We start from the raw sequence: 22,520 nt of genomic DNA, 5'->3' as shown, positions 1-22,520 counted from the left end.
TTCCTTCAAAGCAGCCTGAACTTCTTCTTTCATCACCGTAGGCTCTTGCTCATATGTTGTTTCATGAAATACTTCTGTCTCTTCCAATTCCTTTCAATATAGTGACTCAGTATAGGAGACTAAGGAGTAGTCAAAGAGGTAGTAAGACAATCAAGTGCGACATCCTGGAAACCAAATGAAGAAAGTCTTTTTGGAGTTGCATTGTCAAATGAAATGAGAACTGAAAATGACTGTTGGGTTTTTCTGCTACAGAAGGTCACTGGTGACCTTGACAAAGACGATGTTGCTAGTGGGGGTAAGGATGAATTTGTTCAGAACAGGAGATAGTGAGGAGGAATTCAGTGGTGAACAAAAAGAGATGAGTCCCTCCTCTACATAAGTCGGGTTTGACTAAATGGTAAACAACAACTCTACATAAAGAATGGAAATTATTCATATTGCACAAAGGAAAAAATACAGCTATGTCAAGAGCATATTTATAAGCAATCCCTGGCTTACAAAACTTACTTGTGGACAACGTCTAAGTTAAGTACCACCAAGTTGGAAGCTACTCACAACTGATCCTCCAGCAGGTTTGTCTCTGAAATTGCAAGGGAGGAAATTGCCCATCTTTCTCCCAAGGAATAGTTGGTGGATTCAAATCACTTTGGGATGGCAGCACAACTCCTTACCACTGTTGTTGTTGTGTACCACCTGATAACTGACCCCTCAGTGGGTTGTCAGAGGCAGTAAATCACATGGGAGGAGACTGCCCATCCTTCTCCCATGGAGCAGCTGATCGATTCATACCCTGTGCCTTTGAGATTGCAGAACAGCTTCTTACCACCAGGTCACCAGGGCTCCCTATGAACAATTCCTGCTGTTGTTAGATACCCTTGAGTCAGGATCCCAAAGGACTCTATTCTTAATATATTGTTGTTAAGTACCATCTGGTTGAATATGACCCTATGAACAACAGATCCACATCATTTCTGATATACTTGATCCCATTGCTGCAGTCACTGTTTCAAACCATCTTTTGCTTGCCTTCCATCATCCCAAGCATGATGTCCATTTCCAAAGAATAACCTCTCCTAACAATATACTCAAAGAATGTGAGATGAAGCACTGTCATCTTTACCTCCAAGAAGCATTTTGGCTGCACTTTCTTCAAGACATATCTGTTTGATTTTTTGGCAGCCCATGGGATTTTAGACTCTTCTCCAACACCACAACTCAAAGACATCATTTCTCCTCCTGTCATCTTAATTCATTGTCTAGCTTTCAGATGCACAGCAAATGACTGAAAAGACCATGGACCGAATCAGATGCACCTTATCTTCAAACTGACATCATTATTCTTTAGTAATGTGAAGAAGTCCCTACCTGCAGATTTTCCCAAAACAATACATCTCCTGATCTCCTGACTGATGGTACCAGGGATGTTGACTGTAGCTCTATGTAAGGTGACATCATTGACAATTTCAACCTTCTTTCCATCTATCATGATGTTGCTTATTGGTCCACAGTACAGAATTTTTGTTTTCTTGATGTTGAGATGTAATCTATATTGCAGGCTGTAGTCTTTGACCTTCTGCTGCAACTGCTTTAACTTCTCCTGTCAGCAAGCAAGGTTGTTTCATCTGCGTAACGCAGGTTACTGATGAGTCTTCCTCTGATCCTGATACCACACTCTTATTCACTGAGTCTAACTCCTAGAACTATTTGTTCAGAATACAGACTGAATTGGTATGAGAAAGTATACATCCTTGATGCACACCTCTCTTAATTTTTAAATAGATCACATAATATTATTCTTCTGTTTGGACAATAGCTACTGCTGGTCAACTCCTACTTACCCTTTAATGTTTTTGCTGTAACATTAAAACAATCGAACCAATACCTACAGGCAACCAACTCTTCATCATAATCACCGTCACTAGATGCCTGTGCAGTTTTTAAATCACTAAAATGGTTTTGAGCCTTTTCATGCACTATAACAAGAATCAACCCAAATTATCTACTTACTTCCCAATTGTAGTGCTCCTATAGTACAGAACAGAATGAACATAACAGAATCTTGAAGGCAAATACCACCAGCTGCTCCATGGTAGAAGTATTGGAAATCTCCTCCAGTGCAATCAACCACCTCTGAAAACCCTCTAGAAGGTCAGTTATGGGTTGGTTCCACATCGATGGTACACGACAAAGCTATAAATCTTTACAGGAGCAGGTTGTCACAATATTCTCCTGTGGTGTGGCTGGGTTTGAACCACTGATCTAGCAGTGAAAATATTTTAACCACTTGACTAGCAGGTCTCCTTTTATCTCAAAGCTTTAAAAAAAAAAAGGTAAATTCATTGTTGCTGAGCTGCAATCAACTCACAGATGACTCCCCAGGGAATTTTTAAAACTGTCTATCACACAGGAGGAGACTGTCCATCTTTGTCCTGCACCTCAGTGAGTGGATTTGAACCATTTGCCTTTGGGCTGGCAGTACAATTTCTTAATCACTAAGCCACCCGAGCTCTCTTATATACAAGTAGGGCTAAATAAGAATCATATGTACCTGGTCTTACTTACAAATTCCTAAAGACACAGTTGGGAACAATTCTTATTCATACCCTGGTATGTCCCTGTATTCAATTAATTGCCAGGTGTTGTGCAGATGACACAACCTTGCTTGCAGAAAGTGAAGTCCTGAAGCAGTTAACACAGAAAATCAAAGACTACAGTCTTCAATATAGCTTATGTCTCAATACTGAGAAAGCGAAAATCTTCACCCCTGGATGAATAGGCAACATCATGATACATGGAAAAAGACTGATGTTGTCAGTGATTTCATTTTCCTTGGATCCACAATCAATACCCGTGGTAGCAGCATTCTGGAAACACAAAGAGATGTTGCATTGGAAAAATCTGATGCCAAGACTTTTCCAAAATGATAAAGAGCAAGGGCATCAGTTAAAAGACTAAGTATGCCTGATCAATTCCTTCCTGTTGATCTGAAAGTTGGTCAAGAAACAAGGATTACCGAAGAAGAAATACAGAATGCCCTTGCATGGTAGTGTTGGGGAAGAGTACTGAACATCCCACGGACTGCCAAAAGAACAAACTAATCTTTCTTGGAGGAAGTGCCACCATGGTGTTCCTTGGAGGCAAGGATGGTGAGGCTCTGTTTCATGTATGTTAGGCATGTTTTCAGGAGGGACCAGTCCTTGGTGAGAGACGTCATGCTGGGGAAAAAGAGTTCAGAGAAAAAGATTAATCCTCATAAGATGGATTGACACCATGACTGTAATCATGGTCTTGAGCATGTCAGAGGTCGTGGGATGGTGCAGGATGGGGCAGGGTCCTGATTTATTGTCATGGGGTTGCTAGGAGTCATAGTAGTGGACTTTGCTGCACATAACAGCAATGACAACAAAAAGACAGATAAATCTGTGTGTGCTTCTATGAAACTGATTTATGACTTGCCATTTTTCTTTTCCTTTTTAAATAGTACATAATAGTTGTTTCTATAATTAAAGTTATCTTAAAACTAATTAATTACTATAAAAGGGATATTGACCAACCCAGAGTGGTCATGAGAGACACCTTGCAGGAAGTACTGAAGTAAAGGCAGAAGGAGAGGCGAGGACTACAAGTGGTAATATTTGCAAGAACACTCACAATTTGAAGTGACAGGGAGCGCATCTTGTAACTGAAAGGAGACCAGAATGGTTAAAGCATAACAGAAAGAGGGGAGGGACTTAGGTACATAAGGCTGGATGTGAGAGTTGAGCCAGGGGTGGGCCATGAAACCTGTGCTAAACATATCATATGAATAAGGGAAAACCTCAAAAGAATTCTAAGCAGGAGTGAGTAATGGAATCAGACTCAAGTTTCCAAAGCTCAATGTGATTGCCAAATTGAGAGTGGATAAGAATGGCCACTGGCAATGTGACGTGTCCTGCTAAGAGATTCCTGGAATTTTTCTAGGACAGAGAAGACTGGTGGGGTGAATTAGAGTGGTGATGGCAGAGACATGGGGAAGTGAACTGCTTTCAGAGATCATTTAGGAGGCTAAGTGCCAAAACATAATCAGAAATGAAATGTGCTTTCTATTTCTATATAAATCATTAATAAACAACATTGAAAAGACTAGAGACTGGATGATAAATTTGCCTCTTAAGCAAGATTGGTAAAATGATTTTCAAATATTATACTGCACCTTTACATAACAAAATATTTTGAAATTTCACTAGGTTTCAGAAAAATAACTGGGCAATTTAGATATAAGGAAGCTAACTACCAGACAGGAAATAAATTGTGAACAGGTATGTGTATATTCATATATGTGTATATGTGTGTGCACACACACAATTGTCTCCCCAGCTTCTACTCCAAATTAAATAATATTTTTAAAATAAATATGTTTAATGTTTATAAATATAACCTCAGGATTCAGAAAGAATGCCCATAAAGAATTTCACTCTACTGCCATCAAGTCAGAACTACTAACCCTCCACTGGATTTACCAGGCTGTAAATTGCAAGGTAGGTGACTGCCCATCTTTTCCCCGCTAAGCTGCTAGTGGATCAGAGGAGCTGCCTTTGGGTTGGAAGCACAACTCACTATGGACTGCAACTCCCTATGGACTGTGCCATCAGAGTTCCCATAAATGAATTTAAAATAATATCAGTACCAACTGAAAATTTCTGGCAGTTCCCTACCTATGGACTGTTTTAGCTGTTTTTGAATGATCTTCAGCAGTTTTTTGCTTGCATGCGATATTAATGATATCATTCAACAGTTTCCACATTCAGTTGGATCCTCTTTCTTGGAAATGTGAATATGGACCTCTCCCAATCTTTTGGCTAGATAGCTGTCCTTCGGTTTTCCTTGCATAGACTGCTGAGTGCATCCAAGTTTGCATCGGTTAATTAAAACAAGTCAGTTGATATCCTATCAATGCCTGGGGCCTCCCCCCCCCCCAATACCTTGAGTGAAACTTGAGATCAAAAATTAACACCTTTTGTACCAGCAGTCAGGAAATAGGAGATGCCTTACACTGGGAAAATCTGCAGTTAGGGACCTCTCCAAATTATTGAGGAGTAATGATGTCAGTTTAAGGATTAGGGTGCATCTGATTCAGGCTATAGTCTTTTCTGATCACTTGCTATGCATCTGAGAGGTGGACAATGAATAAGAATGACAGAAAAAGAACTCACACCTTTGAGCTGTGGTGTTGGAGAAGAGCATTGAACATCCCATGGATGGCCAAGAGAACAGACAGCTATGTCTTGGAGAGTGTACAGCCAGAGTGCTCTTTGGAGGCCAGAATGATGAGGTTTCATCTCACATACTTTAGGCATGTTGCTAGAAGGGGCTGCTCCTTGGAGAGGGACATGACACTGGGAAGGGTGGAGCATCAGTGAAGGACAGCAAGACCCTCAACCAGGTGGACTGACATGGAGACTGTCAAAATGGGCTCTTGTGTATTAGGAAATGTAAGGATGGAACAGGATAGAACACGGTTCAGATCTTTTGTTTATAGGGTCACTATGAGTTGTAATAAACTTGTTGACACCTACAAACCACCACCACCAACAGCTAACATATAATACAGAGGGGCAGCACTGAATTTTATATTAAAAACCGAGTTGGGATCTCAATAGAGATTCCCAAGAGCACTTCTGTTACTTGAGGAGGTGAAGAGGGGCTCACAAAAGGCAAAAGCTTTTTCTCTCTATTCCCTACATGGATGGGTTTATCGTTCAATACTGTCAAGTAGTAACTGACCTATAGCTGACCCCATAGTGGGTTTTCAGAAACAGTAAATTGCAATAAAGGAGACTGCCCACTTTTTCCCTGTGGAGCAGCTGTTGCATTCGAACCACGTTCCTTTGGGATTGCAGTGCAGCTTCTTACTAGTAGGCCACCAGTACTCCCTGAGGGATAGGATGTTAGTCCCTAAATCTGCAGCCAGAGCTCTGCACACATACATATTTACTTGCAACATTTTTTTAAAGATATGTTCAAATATGAGCTTTTTTTGCTCATTTAAATGCCACATGATTATCAAGTCAGAATCTCAGGCTTTCTTTTTTCAGAATAAAGTTCCTATTCTGCACTATTTAGGTAGCAAAGATGATAACATGGCTCCCAAAATATGACAGGAAGAAGCAGAGTCTCTTTTCCAAATCTCTTCTTTAATGCATTCTGATGACTAATGGTGCAACATTTGAAATGTAAGGAAAAACATCTGGTATCAAAAAGGGGGAAAAATCATGAGACTTTTTTTTTAGAAGGTAAAACACGTTTTTCTTTTCAATTTGTAAGAGAAAGCGAGTTCATAGCATTATTAGAAATAAAAGCAAAGAACTTTAAACTTTCTAACAGGTGGGAATAATTTACATTTTATTTGTAAGCTGAATATTAATTATCCTATCTATTCATATGTGCTACAGAGCGAAGATAATTTTCTGTCCAGTTTGGTAGGGGTGGGGACACATTAGAGTGTGATCTGGGATCTGCATGGCTTTCTTGTTTTTCTCCCTCCCTTGACTAACAACCTCTTTCAAGGGTTACCAAACCACTCTGCCAGGCATAAGAAAAAAAAAGTCATTTTACTAATGCATATAAAATACTTCAAAACACAGCTTACTAGTATAAAGCCTCTGAAAAGCTGTGGGTCAGCTATGGTCGGTTCCAACTCGATGGGACACAACAATAGCTAGTATAAAAGGAAGCCCTGGTGGCATCATTCAGGGAGTTGGGCTGTTCACTTAGAGGCAGCCAATTTGCATTATCAGCACCTCCATGGGAGAAGGATGGGCAAATCCTCTTGTGTGATACACAGTCTCTGAAAACCCACTGGAGGGCTGGTCCGCTGTGAGTTGGCTGTCTAGTGGGCAATGAGTGTCAGTGTGAATGAGGGCAAGAAGTTTTTCTTCCTTAGCTTAAAAGGTTATACAGAAAAACAGAAAGGGGGGAATCTCATGCAACCCTAAAATGCAATCCCAAATGTCCTCTTCTTGGTTCTTAAGCTTGTGTTTGTTTTCCTAAGTCTTTAAAGACGAAGGGCATGTGAGCTGCTCTGCTTTTCTTAGTGGGAGGGGTTGTCACTTCTATTCACAGCTGAGGGGTGGGAAGAACTTAGAACTGTTGAAGAAAATGTTGACATTTCAAAATGCACAGAAGCCAGATAAATCATAGTTATGGTTCCTCAAGAGGTAAAAACCCCATTTCATATGGAATCTATCATTCTAAGTTTCTTGATAATGTATATTTAAAATTTTATTTCAAAATTGAGAAGTAACTGATATATTTCCTTACATGTGCGAGCACTTGTGGTTATGCCACCACTGTTGTTAAGTGCTGAGTCAGAACCAACTCCTACCTGACTCTTCAGCAGGTTTTCAGAGTGTTTCAGACTGTCCATCTTTCTCTCTTGGAGCAGCTAGTGGATCCAAACAAGTCTTTATCCCCTAGGTCATCAGAGCACCAATAATAGAACTGCTAAATATCTAAATCTGGCATATCAGTTCGACAAACCATTAAATAATAGTAATAAGGTTACATTTATCTTTAGATTCACCAACTCTAGTGTGTGTGCATTTTCTCCAGGGGCGCTGATTGATATGCATGGATCCTCTCACACCTCCCCACATGAATGCCATGCTATTCACACGTATGTACCTTGTGCAAACTCAAAGTATGCAATTCAGTAGTGAAGTCCGTGGTTCGGCAAAGCTAACTGATATGTGTAAACCACTGACATTAGCATAGCTTTAAGCCCTAATCACTATCCATTGTGAGTCAAAATATTCTATTTTGTGTTAAAGCAGAGATTCCTATATCCATGGAATGTCTGAGTAAGGCAATAACGTCACAAATTTAAATGAACTGGCAATCTTTTCCTGTTCTCAAGCCTTTTGTTTTAAGTAATTCCTCCTTTCTAAAATAAGGGAGAGTCAAAATGTTTACACTGCTTTCTGGCATGATTCTTTAGTAACCTAAGCAAAGTGTAAGGAGATGGAAAAACAATAATTTGCATACTATAATCTATTAGAGATTAAAATACATGAAAACAAGAAATTATTCTTAAAACACTATCCTAGCATGGATGACTATTGTGACTGATTATACTTCTTGAATGTAAAATTAAACCCAGATGAACCAATCATACAATCTCTTCACCCAATTTAAATCTTACAGTTGATCCTTCTCATTAAAAATATCAGATTATTAAAATGAGTAAATTGAATGAAATAGACTTCTGGAGATGAATTGTTTTATCCAAATTCATGAGTAACCTGAGCTGAGATCAAACCTAAAAGCATTTTAAAAACTATTTTCTCAACCTCTTTCAGGTAAGATAACATGGGTTTTGAAGATAGAATGACCTGCCTTTAAATCTTAGCTGGGCCTCTTTCTAGCTGTGAATTCACTCAGCTGTAAATGTTATCCACCTAAAATTAGGTTAATACCACCTACCTTGCAGAATTGAGAAATTTCCTGAATATGGCTGACCATTAGTAAATGGTACTTATTATTGTTGTTATAGAAAGAGAAGAGGAAGATACTGATTATATATTTGATATTATTCACAAAGTTCTGTGTTAATTATATAATGTAACCTCAGCAAAATCACTAGTGCATGACATTTCTCCCAAGTGATTTACCTGTATTAACATTTAATACTCAAAACAGCCTAATTTATCATCATCATTTTCCAAACAAGGAAACTGAGGTGCAGGAAGGTTAAGTTCAAGGTCATACTGTACAGTCAAGATTTAAATCCTGACAACATGACTGCAGAGCTTACCTTTTGACCACTTTATTGCAGAGCCTTAAAATAACACCACTGTGAGATAAGAGCCATTTACTCAACACATACGTATTGGATACATACAATGTGTTAACATTCGTGCAAGGTATTAGTATCCAAAATTTTATCCTGGCACATAATATGTATTCTTTAATGGATGTACAATATGGATACTACAAGCAATTATACTGCCTCAAAGATAAAGCTCAAAAATAATATTTCTCTGGATTTATAAAGTCTTCTTTGTATTACTGTTGTTTAATAGCAATATAATTCTAAGAATTATAGCTAAACTATGATTTACTTATAGAACAATTCAATGCTTCTATACATTCTAAAGAAACGTAACTAAAAGTCTCACTGTATTCTGTTCATTTTTTTATGTCAACATCTTTTAAGGATGAAAAAATATTTTCAGTAATTGTTTATATCTACCACAGTGGTACAAAAATGGGTCAAAAAGAATTTTGGCTCAATAACAATACCGTTAAGTTTGATAAAAAAGTAGATCTATGTTAAAGATAACTGAGGACAGTAGCAAACCAGGTAAAAAACTCTGATTTAGATGCACAATAATGCTGACTAGCTCTCTAGCTCTCCTGCCTCTATTCTGTCTTTTCCCTCCTCAACCTCCTCTGATAGTCTCAACCTTTATTTCCCACTCTTTCAAATGCACAAATAGTAAAGTAAGCAGGTTACTCGCTCCCTGAAAATATTTTATGAGTTTTAAGAAGAGGAAAAGTAATTAAGTTATAAAAACCAGAAAGCAATTGTGACTAACATATACAGAAAATAATGTGCTCTTTTAATATTACTCTTATTGCCATTTTAGTCCCTTTTTGTTTCAAAGACCTGCACTACTGTATACTACTAAATAATGATGTAAATTAAAACTGGACCAATAGTGTAAGAGCAGTAAGTTCTGTCTCTTATCCTCTTTAAGTGAAAATGGGATATTCAAGAAGCCAAGTGAGCTAGTAAAAGAAACAGAATAATTATCAGCTCAGCTCCAGTGCAGGTTATTCTGAAGAATAATGATTCCCCCCTCCCCCGCCAATTTTGTAATAAAAATTACAAAAGGATCAAAGAGCACTTTGCTACACGAAAATTGAATGGAAAAGATGCTCTGATGCACCTTTTAACAAGCCTCCAGTATGTGCTTAGCATAGAACTATTGGTTTTATTTGTAAGAACAGTGCAGACATGAATGACATTTCCCAGGTACCCTTTACAAAAGGGCACACAGTGCTCACCTGAGTCTGTATGTCTTCTGGCAACCCCTGGCATATGGCTGAAACTTGCAGGAATTCCCCCCGTTTTGGTTATTTCCTGTCCCTCCTTTTTATTGATTGTCTGCAATTCCCTCAGATAAAAACTTGCATCCTTTATATTTTGAAGTTTATTTAGTGCTGTTGTGGGAATTTAACCTTTTTTTTTTTTTTTTAAGAAGCAGTCTGAAGGTCCCTTATAGTCAGGTTTCTGGTGCTCTGATTAAATCTCTCACTTGATTATGTACAGAACACTTTTACATTTGCTTTTTACTTTGCTTTGTTAACTTGAAACTTCCTGAAGAAAGCTGTAGAGTAGCATCTTGTAGAATTATTGCCTAATAACTGGTATTTCACTTATACGATGCCTTATTGTGGGTAGATGCCTTATAGCCAACATTCCAATGTCCTGTTCCTTCTTGATTCAGTCATTATATGAGACGACACCAACGATTTTTTTTAAGTAAAAGAAATATATTAATATTGTGACTCATTTCACCTCCTCAGATTTCCAGGCTTAACTTCATTTGTGCGGTTTATTCAAACTGTGGCTTTCCTTATGAAATCATGTAAGTAGAAACCATCTGGAAAGGTTACTGTGGAAACGGCAGGGGCTGGGGGTGGGGCCAGAGAGCAAGAGATGCCATGACAACCTTTTTCGGGTTTCCCAGGAAACCTGGGTTGCTATGGGAACTGCATCAGTCAGGTCCGAATTAGTAACTTCCGCTGGAAGGGGTGTCTGCCACTTTAATCTTCTTGTGATACTGCAGAAGCTTATCTCTCAGATGCATTAGGAAAAATTTTTTTGTTTGTTTCTCTCACCAGCTCTGAAACCATCTGTTCTAGACTTTGATAGGTGTTGGCTGGGACAAACGCATACAACTTCTTCATGGGAAATAACTCTTTAAACTAATACTTCTGAAATGCTTAACAAAGCTGGACGAGTTAAACTAGTCAGATCAGGACAACTTAGGTATTTCCCTTTGTTCAAAGTTGTAGAGACTCTTGAAATTTCTGGAGAAGGAAATTCAAATGGAAATTCCAGCTAAAATCAAACAAACTTATCTTGGGTTTAGACATAATTGTTCTAATTATACATTCCATCCACGTATCCACAGTACAGACAATTGAGCTAAATATTTGGTAAGTCATGTTGGAAGGTGCACCCAACTAAAGCATCATTTGAACACCTGTCTGCTTTACTTGGTAAAGCATAACAGCCTTTTAATTTTGAGGTTAAACGGTAACTCTGCTTTGCAGTTTCATTTCCCCCCAGGATGTACTGTTTTTTTGTTTTCACTAGGGTAGTGTTCTAGAAAGCAAGTTTAAAGTAACCATTTGTCGTTCTACTATTAAAGGGGAGGGGAAGAGCTGAGAGAATGCAGCCCACTTGCAAAACAGACACTTGTTTCAGTATGAAGCAGTAAGGGAAGGGAGAATGAAGTGCACTTTCCACTTCCTAGTGTTCTTTTCCTTGATGAATGGTCTGGAAATGTATAAAACAAGGGCATACACAGACCACGGGGGCACATTCCACACAATACTGAGCACAGTATGTCACTTGTATCATATATTACACGTCGGTGAATATCTTCTTGATGTTGACACACGAGTTGGGATTATTGTTCGTGGTGCAGGTGGCAGTGGAATTGCCCGTCTTGAAAGGAGTCTGGGGGAAGGTGCTATGGTTCATACCCCCCTCTTCGATCACCATGTACTCTGACTTACTCAGCGTCGAGTTACTCCTTGCTTTTCGTAGCTCCTCGGCTGAAGGGGAGAGGTGCTGGCAACTCCCCACGTGCATGTACTGGGCTTGCTCTTCACCTTCTGTCTCCCGGTGGTAGAAGTAGTTGAAGTTGGAAACAATCACAGGAACAGGCAAAGCAATGGTCAAGACACCAGCGATGGCACAGAGAGACCCCACAATCTTGCCCCCTATGGTCACTGGGTGCATATCGCCATAACCGACTGTGGTCATGGTTACCACTGCCCACCAGAAGGCGTCCGGGATGCTGCTAAAACCCGAAGTGGGGTCATCTGCCTCGGCGAAGTACACTGCACTAGAAAAGAGGATGACTCCAATAAAGAGGAAAAAGATAAGCAAGCCCAGCTCTCGCATGGAAGCCTTCAGCGTCTGCCCCAGGATTTGCAGCCCCTTGGAGTGGCGGGAGAGCTTGAAGATGCGGAAGACCCTCACCAGGCGAATGACCCGCAGGATGGCCAAGGACATAGCCTGCTGTCCATTACCCTGTCGCTCAGCCAGCTCAGTGCCCAGAGTGATGAAATAAGGGATGATAGCCACAATGTCTATCAGGTTCATGATATTTCGAGAAAAGGTGGCTTTGCTGGGGCAGGCGAAGAACCTCACCAGCAGCTCAAAAGAGAACCAGATGATGCACAGCGTCTCCACCACGAAGAAGGGATCGGAGAAGCTGGACGGTCCCGCCGAGGAGCCCGACGTACCATTGCTGGCCACCTCGAACTGGTCCTGTGACGGCGCGGAGGGGTAGTCCTTATCGTCGCGGAACTCGGGCAGCGTCTCCAAGCAGAAAATGACAATGGAGATGAGGATGACGAGCACGGACACGATGGCGATGCCCCGCGCCGGCCCCGAGCTCTCTGGGTACTCGAAGAGCAGCCACACCTGGCGCTGGAAGTCGCGGCGGGGCAGGGGGCGCTCCTCCTCACGCAGGAAGCCCTCGTCCTCGCGGAACTTCTCCATGGCCTCCTCGCCCAGCTGGTAGAAGCGGATCTCCTCCGAGAAGATGTCGATGGGCACGTTGACCGGGCGGCGGATGCGGCCCCCGGACTGATAGTAGTAGAGGATGGCGTCGAAGCTGGGCCGGTTGCGGTCGAAGAAGTACTCGTTGCGGAGCGGGTCGAAGTACCTCATGCGCCGCTTGGGGTCGCCCAGCAGCGTCTCCGGGAACTGGCACAGGGTCTTGAGCTGCGTCTCAAAGCGCAGCCCCGAGATGTTGATCACCACGCGCTCCCCGCAGCAGTCCTGCTCGCCGGCGGCCGGCAGCGCGGGCGCCAGCGGCTCGTAGCGGTCGCAGCCCCCGCCGCCGCCGCCGCCGCCCTCAGGCGGGTCCCCGCCGCCGTCGGCCGCCTCCGGCTCCAGCAGGTGGTCCCCAGGCACCACGGTCATGTCTGGCGGCAGCTCGGAGCCGGTGGCGGGCTCGGGGCGGCAGCTGGGATTCGGCAGGGAGTGGGCGTCGCCGCCGCTGCTCGCAGGCTGCTGGGCTGGGTGGGCGCAGTGGCGGGCGGCGGGCGGCGAGTGCTGGGGGCCAAGGTGCTCGTCCATGCGGCGGGGAAGCGGCAGCTGCGGGGTCGCGGCGCTGCTCCTCGCGCTCCCAGCCCCAGCGCCGCCTCCGCCCCCGAGAGCAGCCCGCCGCCTGTTGCTGTGGCCGCCGCGAGGCTCTGTCTGGTTCTGGCGCGGTCCGCCAGACTCCTCCGAGGCGACGCCTCCTCAGCCCTCCTCCTCCTCCTCGCTCCCCTCGCCTCCACCCCTCCCCCGCGGGCGCGCGCCCGCCCCCTGCGTCCCCTCAGGATTCCCGCCCACCACGCGCGTGCCCCGCGGCCCAGGTGCCGCTGGGCCCTGTCCGCGCCCACCCCCTTGCACCTCTCCGCCTCGGGGAAGCGTCCTCGTTCTGCACCTTGTGGTGCTCTAAGACCCCGTCACCCAGGCCCTCAGGGAATCCAGCTGCCTTTCTTGGGCCTCTTCAGGTCCGCACCCGCCCATGTGGCGGCGTCCCCGCCGGGCCCACACCTCGGCCACGCGAGCGCGGAGCCTCGCAGTCCTCGCGCTCCACCTGGGCGCGCACCGGGAGGCGAGGCCGGAGGCAGAGGGAGGCCCACGAGATGGACAGAGCAGGGATGTGCTTGGGCCCTAGGGACGGTGAGGGAGGCGGGGTGTGCACATTGGAGAAAAGCGCTCTCCTGAGCTCCTTTGAGGGTAGAACACCGCCAGGCGAGGAGGTCTCTGAATAATTTAACTCCCGCTTAAATGAGAAACCAGATTCTGTAATGGGTGCTGATAGGTTCTGCACAGGAATCTGAAGCAAATGAGCTGTTCAAAACTGCAGGGACCTTGCTTCTGGTGTGAATAGTTCACACTAACTTCCTGAGAATTTGTTGTGAATATTCAAGGACACAGTCTCTGGGTGGGATTGATGATAACCTTGTCTTTCTAGGTACAATGAGATTCCCTATCAGCAGGGAAACGAGAGGAAAATCGCGGGGAGGGGGGGCGGGGAGGGGATCTCCAGGTCTATTTTGAGTAGAAGAAGCCTGTTAAACTTCACTTTTAGTGAGCTGTGGGCTGCTAATGAAATCGTTTGATGTCATCAGCCTCCCTGCCAGAAATCTGGCCATATGCTGCCCCCCAAAATCAAACTCTATCATCCAGTCAGTTCCATCTCTTAATGCTACAAGGCATAGTAGAAGTGCCTCATAGGGTTTCCACGGTTGTATTCTTTAGGTAAGCAGATTATCACATCTTTCTTCTAAGAGTGGGTTGGTGGGCTCAAACTGCCCACTTTTTTTTTAGCAGACAAGCAGTTTAATGACAAAGCCACCAGAGTTCCTTCTGGAAAGATTACAGTCTATAAAACCCTATGGAGTTCTACTTATCACATGGGGTTGCTATAAGTGCGAAATCCACTCTATGCACCTAATAGCAAGAATCTATGTGGCTAGAAAGGCTGACTAGAACTAAAATTAAGTCTGGGGAGGTGAGCAGGGGAGGGAGAGCAGGACCTAGACTCTACTTAATGTTCTACCACTCCCTTGAGGTAAGGAATTTTCCATGCTCTAGTTATTAAAATGGAAAACATTCATTCCCCAATCTTACACCTTTGCTGTTGATTTTAGCCCAGACATAATAACTTACCTTTATTCCCTTTGAGCCTAAACAGTTTCTCCAAATTGTGATCTCGTTGAATACAATAACCATTTCCAGACATTTCAGCAACTCTGATTTAGAGCCACCTTTAGGTTTAAAAATGTGTTTTCTATTGTACCATGCATGTCAGTCATTTATGAACGAGGAACTTCGTTGTCTAGACAACTCCCTCACCTCTCAAACATTTGCTGACAATTTGAAGAGTGACTTGTGTTCATATCTTCTCATCCCAGCTCTCAACCATGAGAAATCTCTTGGGCAGAGTCTAAATCTTACCCAATTCATATTCCTAGCAACTACTAGAAGTCCCTGAGAGGTGCAAATGGTTAAGTCCTCAAATACTAGGAGACTTTAGCCATTCAAACCCACCTTCAGCTGCCTCAAAAGACAGACTTAGTGATCTGCTTCCCATAAATTAAAGCCTTGAAAACTTTACAGAGTTATACTGCTCAGCACAAGGGTTTGCCAGGAGTTGAGATCAATTCAGTGGCAACTAAAGATAACAAAGGCAATTACCCAAGTGTTTGGTAAATAGTAAATGTTGCATTGAATTCTCCAATAAGTGGTTCATTTCTTTATGTCCTGAAGTGTAGACAGTTTTTCTTTGTACGCCCAGGAGCTTAGTGGGATCCCTGGTATGAGTAATAGGAAACAGAGCACACAATGCATTACTTAGTTATCCTACAGGGATACCTAACCTTTACAAGTACAGTAACCCTCCATGTTCACCATTGTCCAGACATCTTCCATCTCATCTCCAAGTCAGTGCTGGGTACTACAGGCATCTGCATATGTTGAAATATGATAAAATTAGTTGACCATATTTGAAACTAAAAAAATCTCCAGAACACACACTTTTCATGTGGCTACCACACCGTTATTTCATGTATATTTTTTGCGGCAGGAATTAGAGCACCAGGATTGTCACTGATAAATTCAAATCTAAGAATAAGACAGACTGCCCACTGCAAAGATAGCTAACAGACAAAGACCCTATTTTTATAGACCAGATGTTTAATGCACCTCTATGTCTGACTTGAAGAATGATTAATATTCCTCCTTTTTCAGGAATTAGTGCTGAAATGAATATTAATCAAAAGCAAGGAAGACCAGAGCAGAGGACTGGCCTATGATGGATGGTCACAAGCTTGTCCCAGCTGTGAAGTCTCTCTCCTTCAGAAATGACTATTTTATTTTATTTCATTCCATGTATTTGCCTTTTCTGAAAGACTCTGTTTATGAGCTTCTTAGGGTAGGATTTCCTTTGTATTTGAGGCCCAGAGAAGTATAGTGATTGATTCAAGCTCGCACAGCTAGTTAGTAGAACACCTGAACCTAAAATCTTGGACCATTTCCAAGTCTAGTGTGTGTGCTTCACTGTATCATACTGTGAAACTCTGATCTTGATGACTGAGTGTGTAATAAATGCTAGATTTCTAACAGCAGCCTATTTGCGTCTGATTGCTGACTAGTTCGCTTCAATTCATATTTATTTTCACTGAAAACCACTGCCTTCTGACAGCTAGTATATTGTCTATAGCGAATGAGTTGGTGGACACATTCTAGCTCTGCTGGGCAGCAGATCCCATCACAACAAATCAGCATCAAAAGTGGCACTTCAGGAGGAACACATACCATTTATTGGTATACCCCCAGCTGAGTATTTCAAAGTGATTTGAAAATGTCTCATTAATTCTCATGACACCCCTCTGTGATAATAATAATATTATTATAATGTTTAAGTGTAGAAATTGTGGCAAAGCCAACAGCTTCCTTGAGCATGTGCAGGTTTTCTTCATATTTTAGCCTTCAACACAACAGCCTAAATAGAAACTATCAGATTTGCAGTGTGCAAAGGTAAACCTTGGGGTTTGGGCTTTTTTGGGCTCATTTAGGCTAGCTTAGGTTTCTTACACACCACAATGGTGCTAGAAATAGCTCACCAGTTGCTTGCCAGATGGTAAGCCACATTTGAGATTAGGACAAGGAAGGCAGGCCTATATATCATCACTAATCCACAGAGATAAAGAAGTGAATGGAGAAAGAATACCTACTGTGTACTAACATGACACTATTTTGGGCACTCTGGACAAGTTTAAGTAAGACACCCTTTTTTATTGGTTGAACCCTTTCCAAAAGATTCTGATCTGTGAATGCAACCTCACTTAAGATGGGTGGGCTCTAATCCTATATTACTGGTGTCTTTTAAGAAGAAGAGATTCAGAGAGACAGGCACAGAGGGAAGATGGCCGTGTGAGGATGGAAGCAAAGTTTAGAGTTAGGTTGCCACAAACCTAGGGAATGCTTGGAGTTACCAGAAGCTGGAGGTGGAAAGGAAACATCCTCCCTGAAGATGCAGAGGGGACATAGCATTTATGATTCCTTGATTTCAGACTTGTTGCCTCTGGGATTGTGAGACAATACATTTCTACTGTTTCGAGTCATCCAAATTGGTAGTAATTTGTTATGGCAGCACTGGGAAACTAGCACACTGACTATTGAGTCTTTTCCAGTCAAATTGGTCACCTTGCTTTTTCTGTCATTACAAACTCATTCTTTCTACTGGGACGTCATAGTTGCTCTACCCTCTGCCTGAGACACTCTTACTCTAGATTTTCAATTGTTCCCTCCATCACTTTGTTGTTATTGTGTACCATAGAGTCGTAACCGACCCATAGCTGACCCACTGGTGGGTTTTCAGAAGCATTTAATTGCATGAGAGGAGATTGCCCATCCTTCTCCCACAGAGCAGCTGGTGGCCTCCAACCTCATGCCTTGGGTTTGCAGCACAGCTTTTTCCTACTAGGCCACCAGAGCTCCCTCCATCACTCTAGGTCTCCATCTAAAATGTCACATCCTCAAACCAAAACAACCTACTTTCAAAGTTTCTTCCCCTCTAGCTATTGTTTTAGCTTTTCTTCCTTTGCATCTATTTATGTGAAGTTATTTACATCTACTTGGTTAACTTGCTTATTGACCATGACCTACACTAAAATAAAAAAACTGTGATGGTAGGGTTTTGTCTTTTTATCTATTTATCCCCAAAATCTAGAACAGTGCCTTACTTACTATAGAATTTAATCACTATCTATTGAATTTAGGGAAGAGAAAGCACACATGCAAGTGCAAGACATATTAAAGAACAATGAGGGAGCTGGTTTTGCTCATTTACCCAACCCAACCCTTTGCCATCAGGTCAATTCTGTCACAGAGTGGCTCATAGGACAGAAGAGAACTACCTATGGGACAGGGCTTTCCAAGATCATAAATCTTTAGAGAAGCAGACTCCACTTCCTCCCGTGGAGAGGCTAATGGGTTCAAACCACCAGGATTTTTCTGGGTTAGCAGCCAATGGGTTTAGCCACTGTGCCACTACCACTCTTTTGCTGATATACCAAACTGACTGCTATAGTATTTGATCTGACTCATGATGACCCTCTATTAGGTTCCCGAGGCTGTAAATCCTTACAGGAGGAAGCTTCCTATCTTCTGCAAAGAAGCTGGAGATTTGAACAGTCGGCCTTCTGGTTGGTGAACAGTGTACTGTGTAACACACAACACAATTAGAGCTCTTTTTTTGTTGATATCCCAGAAAAATCCCCCAAAACCAAACCAAAACTCAGAACCATAGCTGACCCTCTAGCAGATTTTCAGGTTCAATAAATCACACAGGAGGAAATTGCTCATCTTTCTCCCTTGGAGCAGCTGGTGAATTAAAACCGATGGACAATGCAACTCCTTATCTGCTGGGCTGCCAGAGCTCCCCTGTTGGTATAAAGGGGTACATTATGGGGAGGTATGTTCCAAGTTCTGTTTCCATATCATAGAACCAGCTAGGCTGCACGGATAAGCAAAAATGTGTATATTGTTGTTTAAAATAGTGCTGTTTTCTCTACTCTCTCCAATATTCTGTATGTGTCTAATTACACTTCAAACCATCTACTTGGATATTCTTCCTTCAAGTTCTCCTAAACAGTATTTGTAGCTCTGAATTTAGCTGTTTTCTCAGACTTATTTATCTCCCAGTATTCTTTATCTTATTCATACTAGAAACTTCAGAATCATTCTTGCATCTTTCCTCCCCCAAACCCTACCCAGTTGTTCACTGTTGATGTGGTGTATCGTCTAGTTGGAATTGACCCATAGCTGACCCTCTAGCGAGTTTTCAGAGGCAGTTAATTGCATGAGAAGAGATTGCCCATTCTTCTTCCACTGAGCAGGGGATAGATTCAAACCACATGCCCTCAGGATTGCAGCACAGCTTCTTGCCACTAGACTACTAAGTAAGTGGTTTATATTCTAACTCTGAATACTCTCAAGTCTGACCTCACCTCTTTCCATCTTGTTGCTGCTGTCCCAATTCAGGCTGCCATCATAGCTTCATAATAGGCTCCCTGCCTCCAGTCTCTCTTTTATCTATTTTATGCTTCAGGAAGTCATCAAGTTATTTTTATAAAACATAGGTTTGATCCTGTTGCTCTCAGTACTGTCAGGGTGGTGGAACCCTAGCTCTGATCTGTTCTGGCAACAGAGCCTGTGTTTTCTCGATCCCACTTCCCAGTACTGGTCATGCCACCCATGCACTGCTCATGCTCTAGTTTGCTGAACACTTCTTCCACTTCATGTTCACAAGGTTCAGCTCAGAGGTCACCTTTTTGAGAGCCCGCTTTCCCCTTCAGTCATGATTACAGCTTAAAAGAAAACCCTAACTTAATAAAAATGAAGTTACAGTCTTTCTCATCAAAGGGCCCAAGGCATTTTGTTGAGCACTGAATAGCTTTACTGTATTATATTTAGGTCTGTGTGATGCACTCTCTCCCTATGAGAATGTAAACCTGTAATTCTAATAGCCAACATATTGAGCAATGAATATATTAGGCTAAGGTAAGCACTGTGCTAAGCACTTTAAATGCAATCACCACTACCAACCCTATAAGGCAGATGTTGTTGTTGTTTGCCTTGAGTCAGAACTGACCCTTAATTGACCCTGCAGGAGGTTTTCAGAGGAAGTTAATTGCATGGGAGGGGATTGCCCATCTTTCTCTCAGAGAGCATTTGGTGGATTTGTGTCTTTGGGATTGAAGCTCAGCTTCTTACCACTAGGCTACCAGAGCTTCTTTATAAGGCAGATATTACCACTATCCGGTTTCAGATACAGAAGCTAATTGCAGGGCTATGATGTTTTATGTTTTAGGTGTAACAGTTAGGAAATGATGAACCAGGATTCAAATGGAGTAAACTACTTTCCCAGAGGGGTTTTGTCTCATTCATCTTCCTATTTTCAGTCTCAAATATTGAACCGACATATAAATGTCTTTAAGTAGTATGATAGAAGAAAAAGGGTTATGCTGTCAAAGACCTCTTCAAAGTGCTAAAGAACAAGGATATTAATTTAAAGACTAACATATGCCTGATCCAAGCCATGTTATTTTCAATTTCTTCATATACATCTGAAAGTTAGATAATGAATAAGGAAAACTGAAAAAGAAATTAATGTCTTGGGGAGTTTTTTCTTTCTTAAAATTGGTTTCATTTAGTCACTCATTCACGTTTCATTTCATAACACTACTATTGTATAATCTCATTATATGCAATGTCCTATTGAAACCTTGCTGTACTATCCCTCTTCCTTCACCTTATCCATTTGCTAATCTCTGCTCTCTTCCTGACCCCTCTTCATGGCCTGTCAACCCTCAGTGACTGTTTCTATCTGTAGGTTGTTGTTTGTCTCTTCACTCTACCCATTCAATCAATTATGTCTGTCCTGTTGGAGACTGTTAATCTCAGTGCACATATTGTCTGTTCATCCAATTGTTTTATGTTGATTTTCCCTTCCATAGTTACAGTGTTCATTGTCCATTCTATTCCTCCTCTCTCTGTCTCACTCCCTAGAACCATCCTAGTTTTACAATAGAGGTCTTATACAATATTTGTCTTATTGTGACTGAGATATTTCACTCAGCATATTGTCTTTTAAACTTGTCCATATTGTATAGTGTTTCATGATTTCTTCATTGTTTTTCAGTGCTACACAATATTCCACTTTGTGACTGTACCACAATTTCCTCTTAACTATTCTTTTGTTGATGGGCACTTGGGTTGTTTTCATCTCCTTGCTATTGTGAATAATGCCACAATAAACATAATCCTCCATACATCTATTTGTGTTTCAGCTCTGAGTTCTTTGGGATATGGTCCTAGTCATGGAATTGTTGTTGTTGTTGATTGTTTTCAAGTTAAACACTACTCATAGCAACCGTATGAACAAAAGTCTTGAAGCCCCTCTACAACTATTGACATTTGTCAAAGTTCATAGGATTTCTATTTTCAGCTTTTTTTAAAGAAAAGTATTTCCTTTATTAAAACTATTAATAACCAATAGCATCAATATAATAATGAGTTAAATAGTATAAGTAAAGTTATTCTCTGTTTAGGTGCATATTTTTAAGCTGAGGCATGATCTGATTTTTCTTTTGGATTAAGATATTGAGTCTCTTACATACTTATGTGCTGACATATGTTTTGTACTATCAAATCAGAACCAACTCATAGTTGGGTTTTCAGAGTAGTAGATCACATAAGAGATTGCCCATCATTTTCAACACCGAGCAGCTGGTGGATTTGCACTGCATACCCTAGGGATTACAGCAGAGCTACTTAGCATTAGGCCATCAGAGCTCCCTAAAATATATATATATATGAATATTAATACAGTATATTTCAACTTTTTGAGGAAATACCAGACTGCCTTCCTGGTGGTTGTATTTTTCCTTTTACACTGTCACCAAGAGAGTATGGAAGCTCCAATTTTTTTGTATCCTCATCAACATTTGTTGTTTTCCATCATAATTAATTTTTCTATTGGTAACTGGGATGAAATGATAAGTCATTGTTGTTTTAATTTGCATCTCTCTAATAGCTAGGCTGAGGATAGAATGATTCAGAATACTATATCAAATCTATCCCACCTGAGTTTAAAGACCATCTCAGGAATAGATTTGAAACACTGAACACTAATGATCAAAGACCAAATGAACAGTGGGATGACATCAAGTATTATCATCCATGAAGGAAATAAAAAATCACTATAAAGACAATGAATAGAAGACCAAAATGAATGTTGCAAGAGTCTCTAAAAATTGCACTATAACATCAAGAAGTCAAGACAAAGGAAAGAATTGCTCCAGTGAAAGAAATAAACAATTTAAAAGACCATCCTAAAAATACAAAGCAAAGTATTATAATGAAATGTGAAGAGCTTGATTTGGGAAACAAAAGAGGAATAATTCTCTTGGCATTTCTCAAGCTGAAGGAATTGATGAGATAGCAATTGATATGTTTCATCAAACAGATGCAATCCTCGATGTACTTACCAGACTGTGCCCAGGAAATTTGGAGTATACCTACCTGGACAAATGGCTGGAGGAGATACGTATCTGTGCTTATTCCCAAAAAAGGTGATTCAACAAAATATGGAAATTTGTTGTTGTTATGTGCCATCAAGTTGCTTGCAACTCATAGCGACCCTATGTACAACAGGTCTAAACTCTGCTCT

General features: G+C 41.7%; 1 protein-coding gene across 1 annotated transcript; it reads right to left on the bottom strand.

Annotated features, from left to right (window-relative positions):
* Positions 1-11,016: 11,016 nt before the first annotated feature.
* On the bottom strand, positions 11,017-13,592 carry KCNA3 (potassium voltage-gated channel, shaker-related subfamily, member 3). The gene has a single exon (XM_006899296.1). The coding sequence runs from the start codon at positions 13,364-13,366 to the stop codon at positions 11,636-11,638; it is 1,731 nt and encodes a 576-aa protein (XP_006899358.1). The 5' UTR covers positions 13,367-13,592; the 3' UTR covers positions 11,017-11,635.
* Positions 13,593-22,520: the final 8,928 nt, after the last annotated feature.

Source organism: Elephantulus edwardii, unplaced genomic scaffold, assembly GCF_000299155.1.
Source record: "Elephantulus edwardii isolate Elephantulus edwardi_28Jun2011 unplaced genomic scaffold, EleEdw1.0 scaffold00252, whole genome shotgun sequence".
NCBI classification, from domain to species: domain Eukaryota; kingdom Metazoa; phylum Chordata; class Mammalia; order Macroscelidea; family Macroscelididae; genus Elephantulus; species Elephantulus edwardii.
Note: the sequence above shows the minus strand (reverse complement) of the source record. Positions and strands in the feature narration are given on the sequence as shown.

Coding starts and splice junctions, on each gene's coding strand:
- KCNA3 (XM_006899296.1), bottom strand. CDS start 13,366: ATGGACGAGCACCTTGGCCCCCAGCACTCGCCGCCCGCCGCCCGCCAC.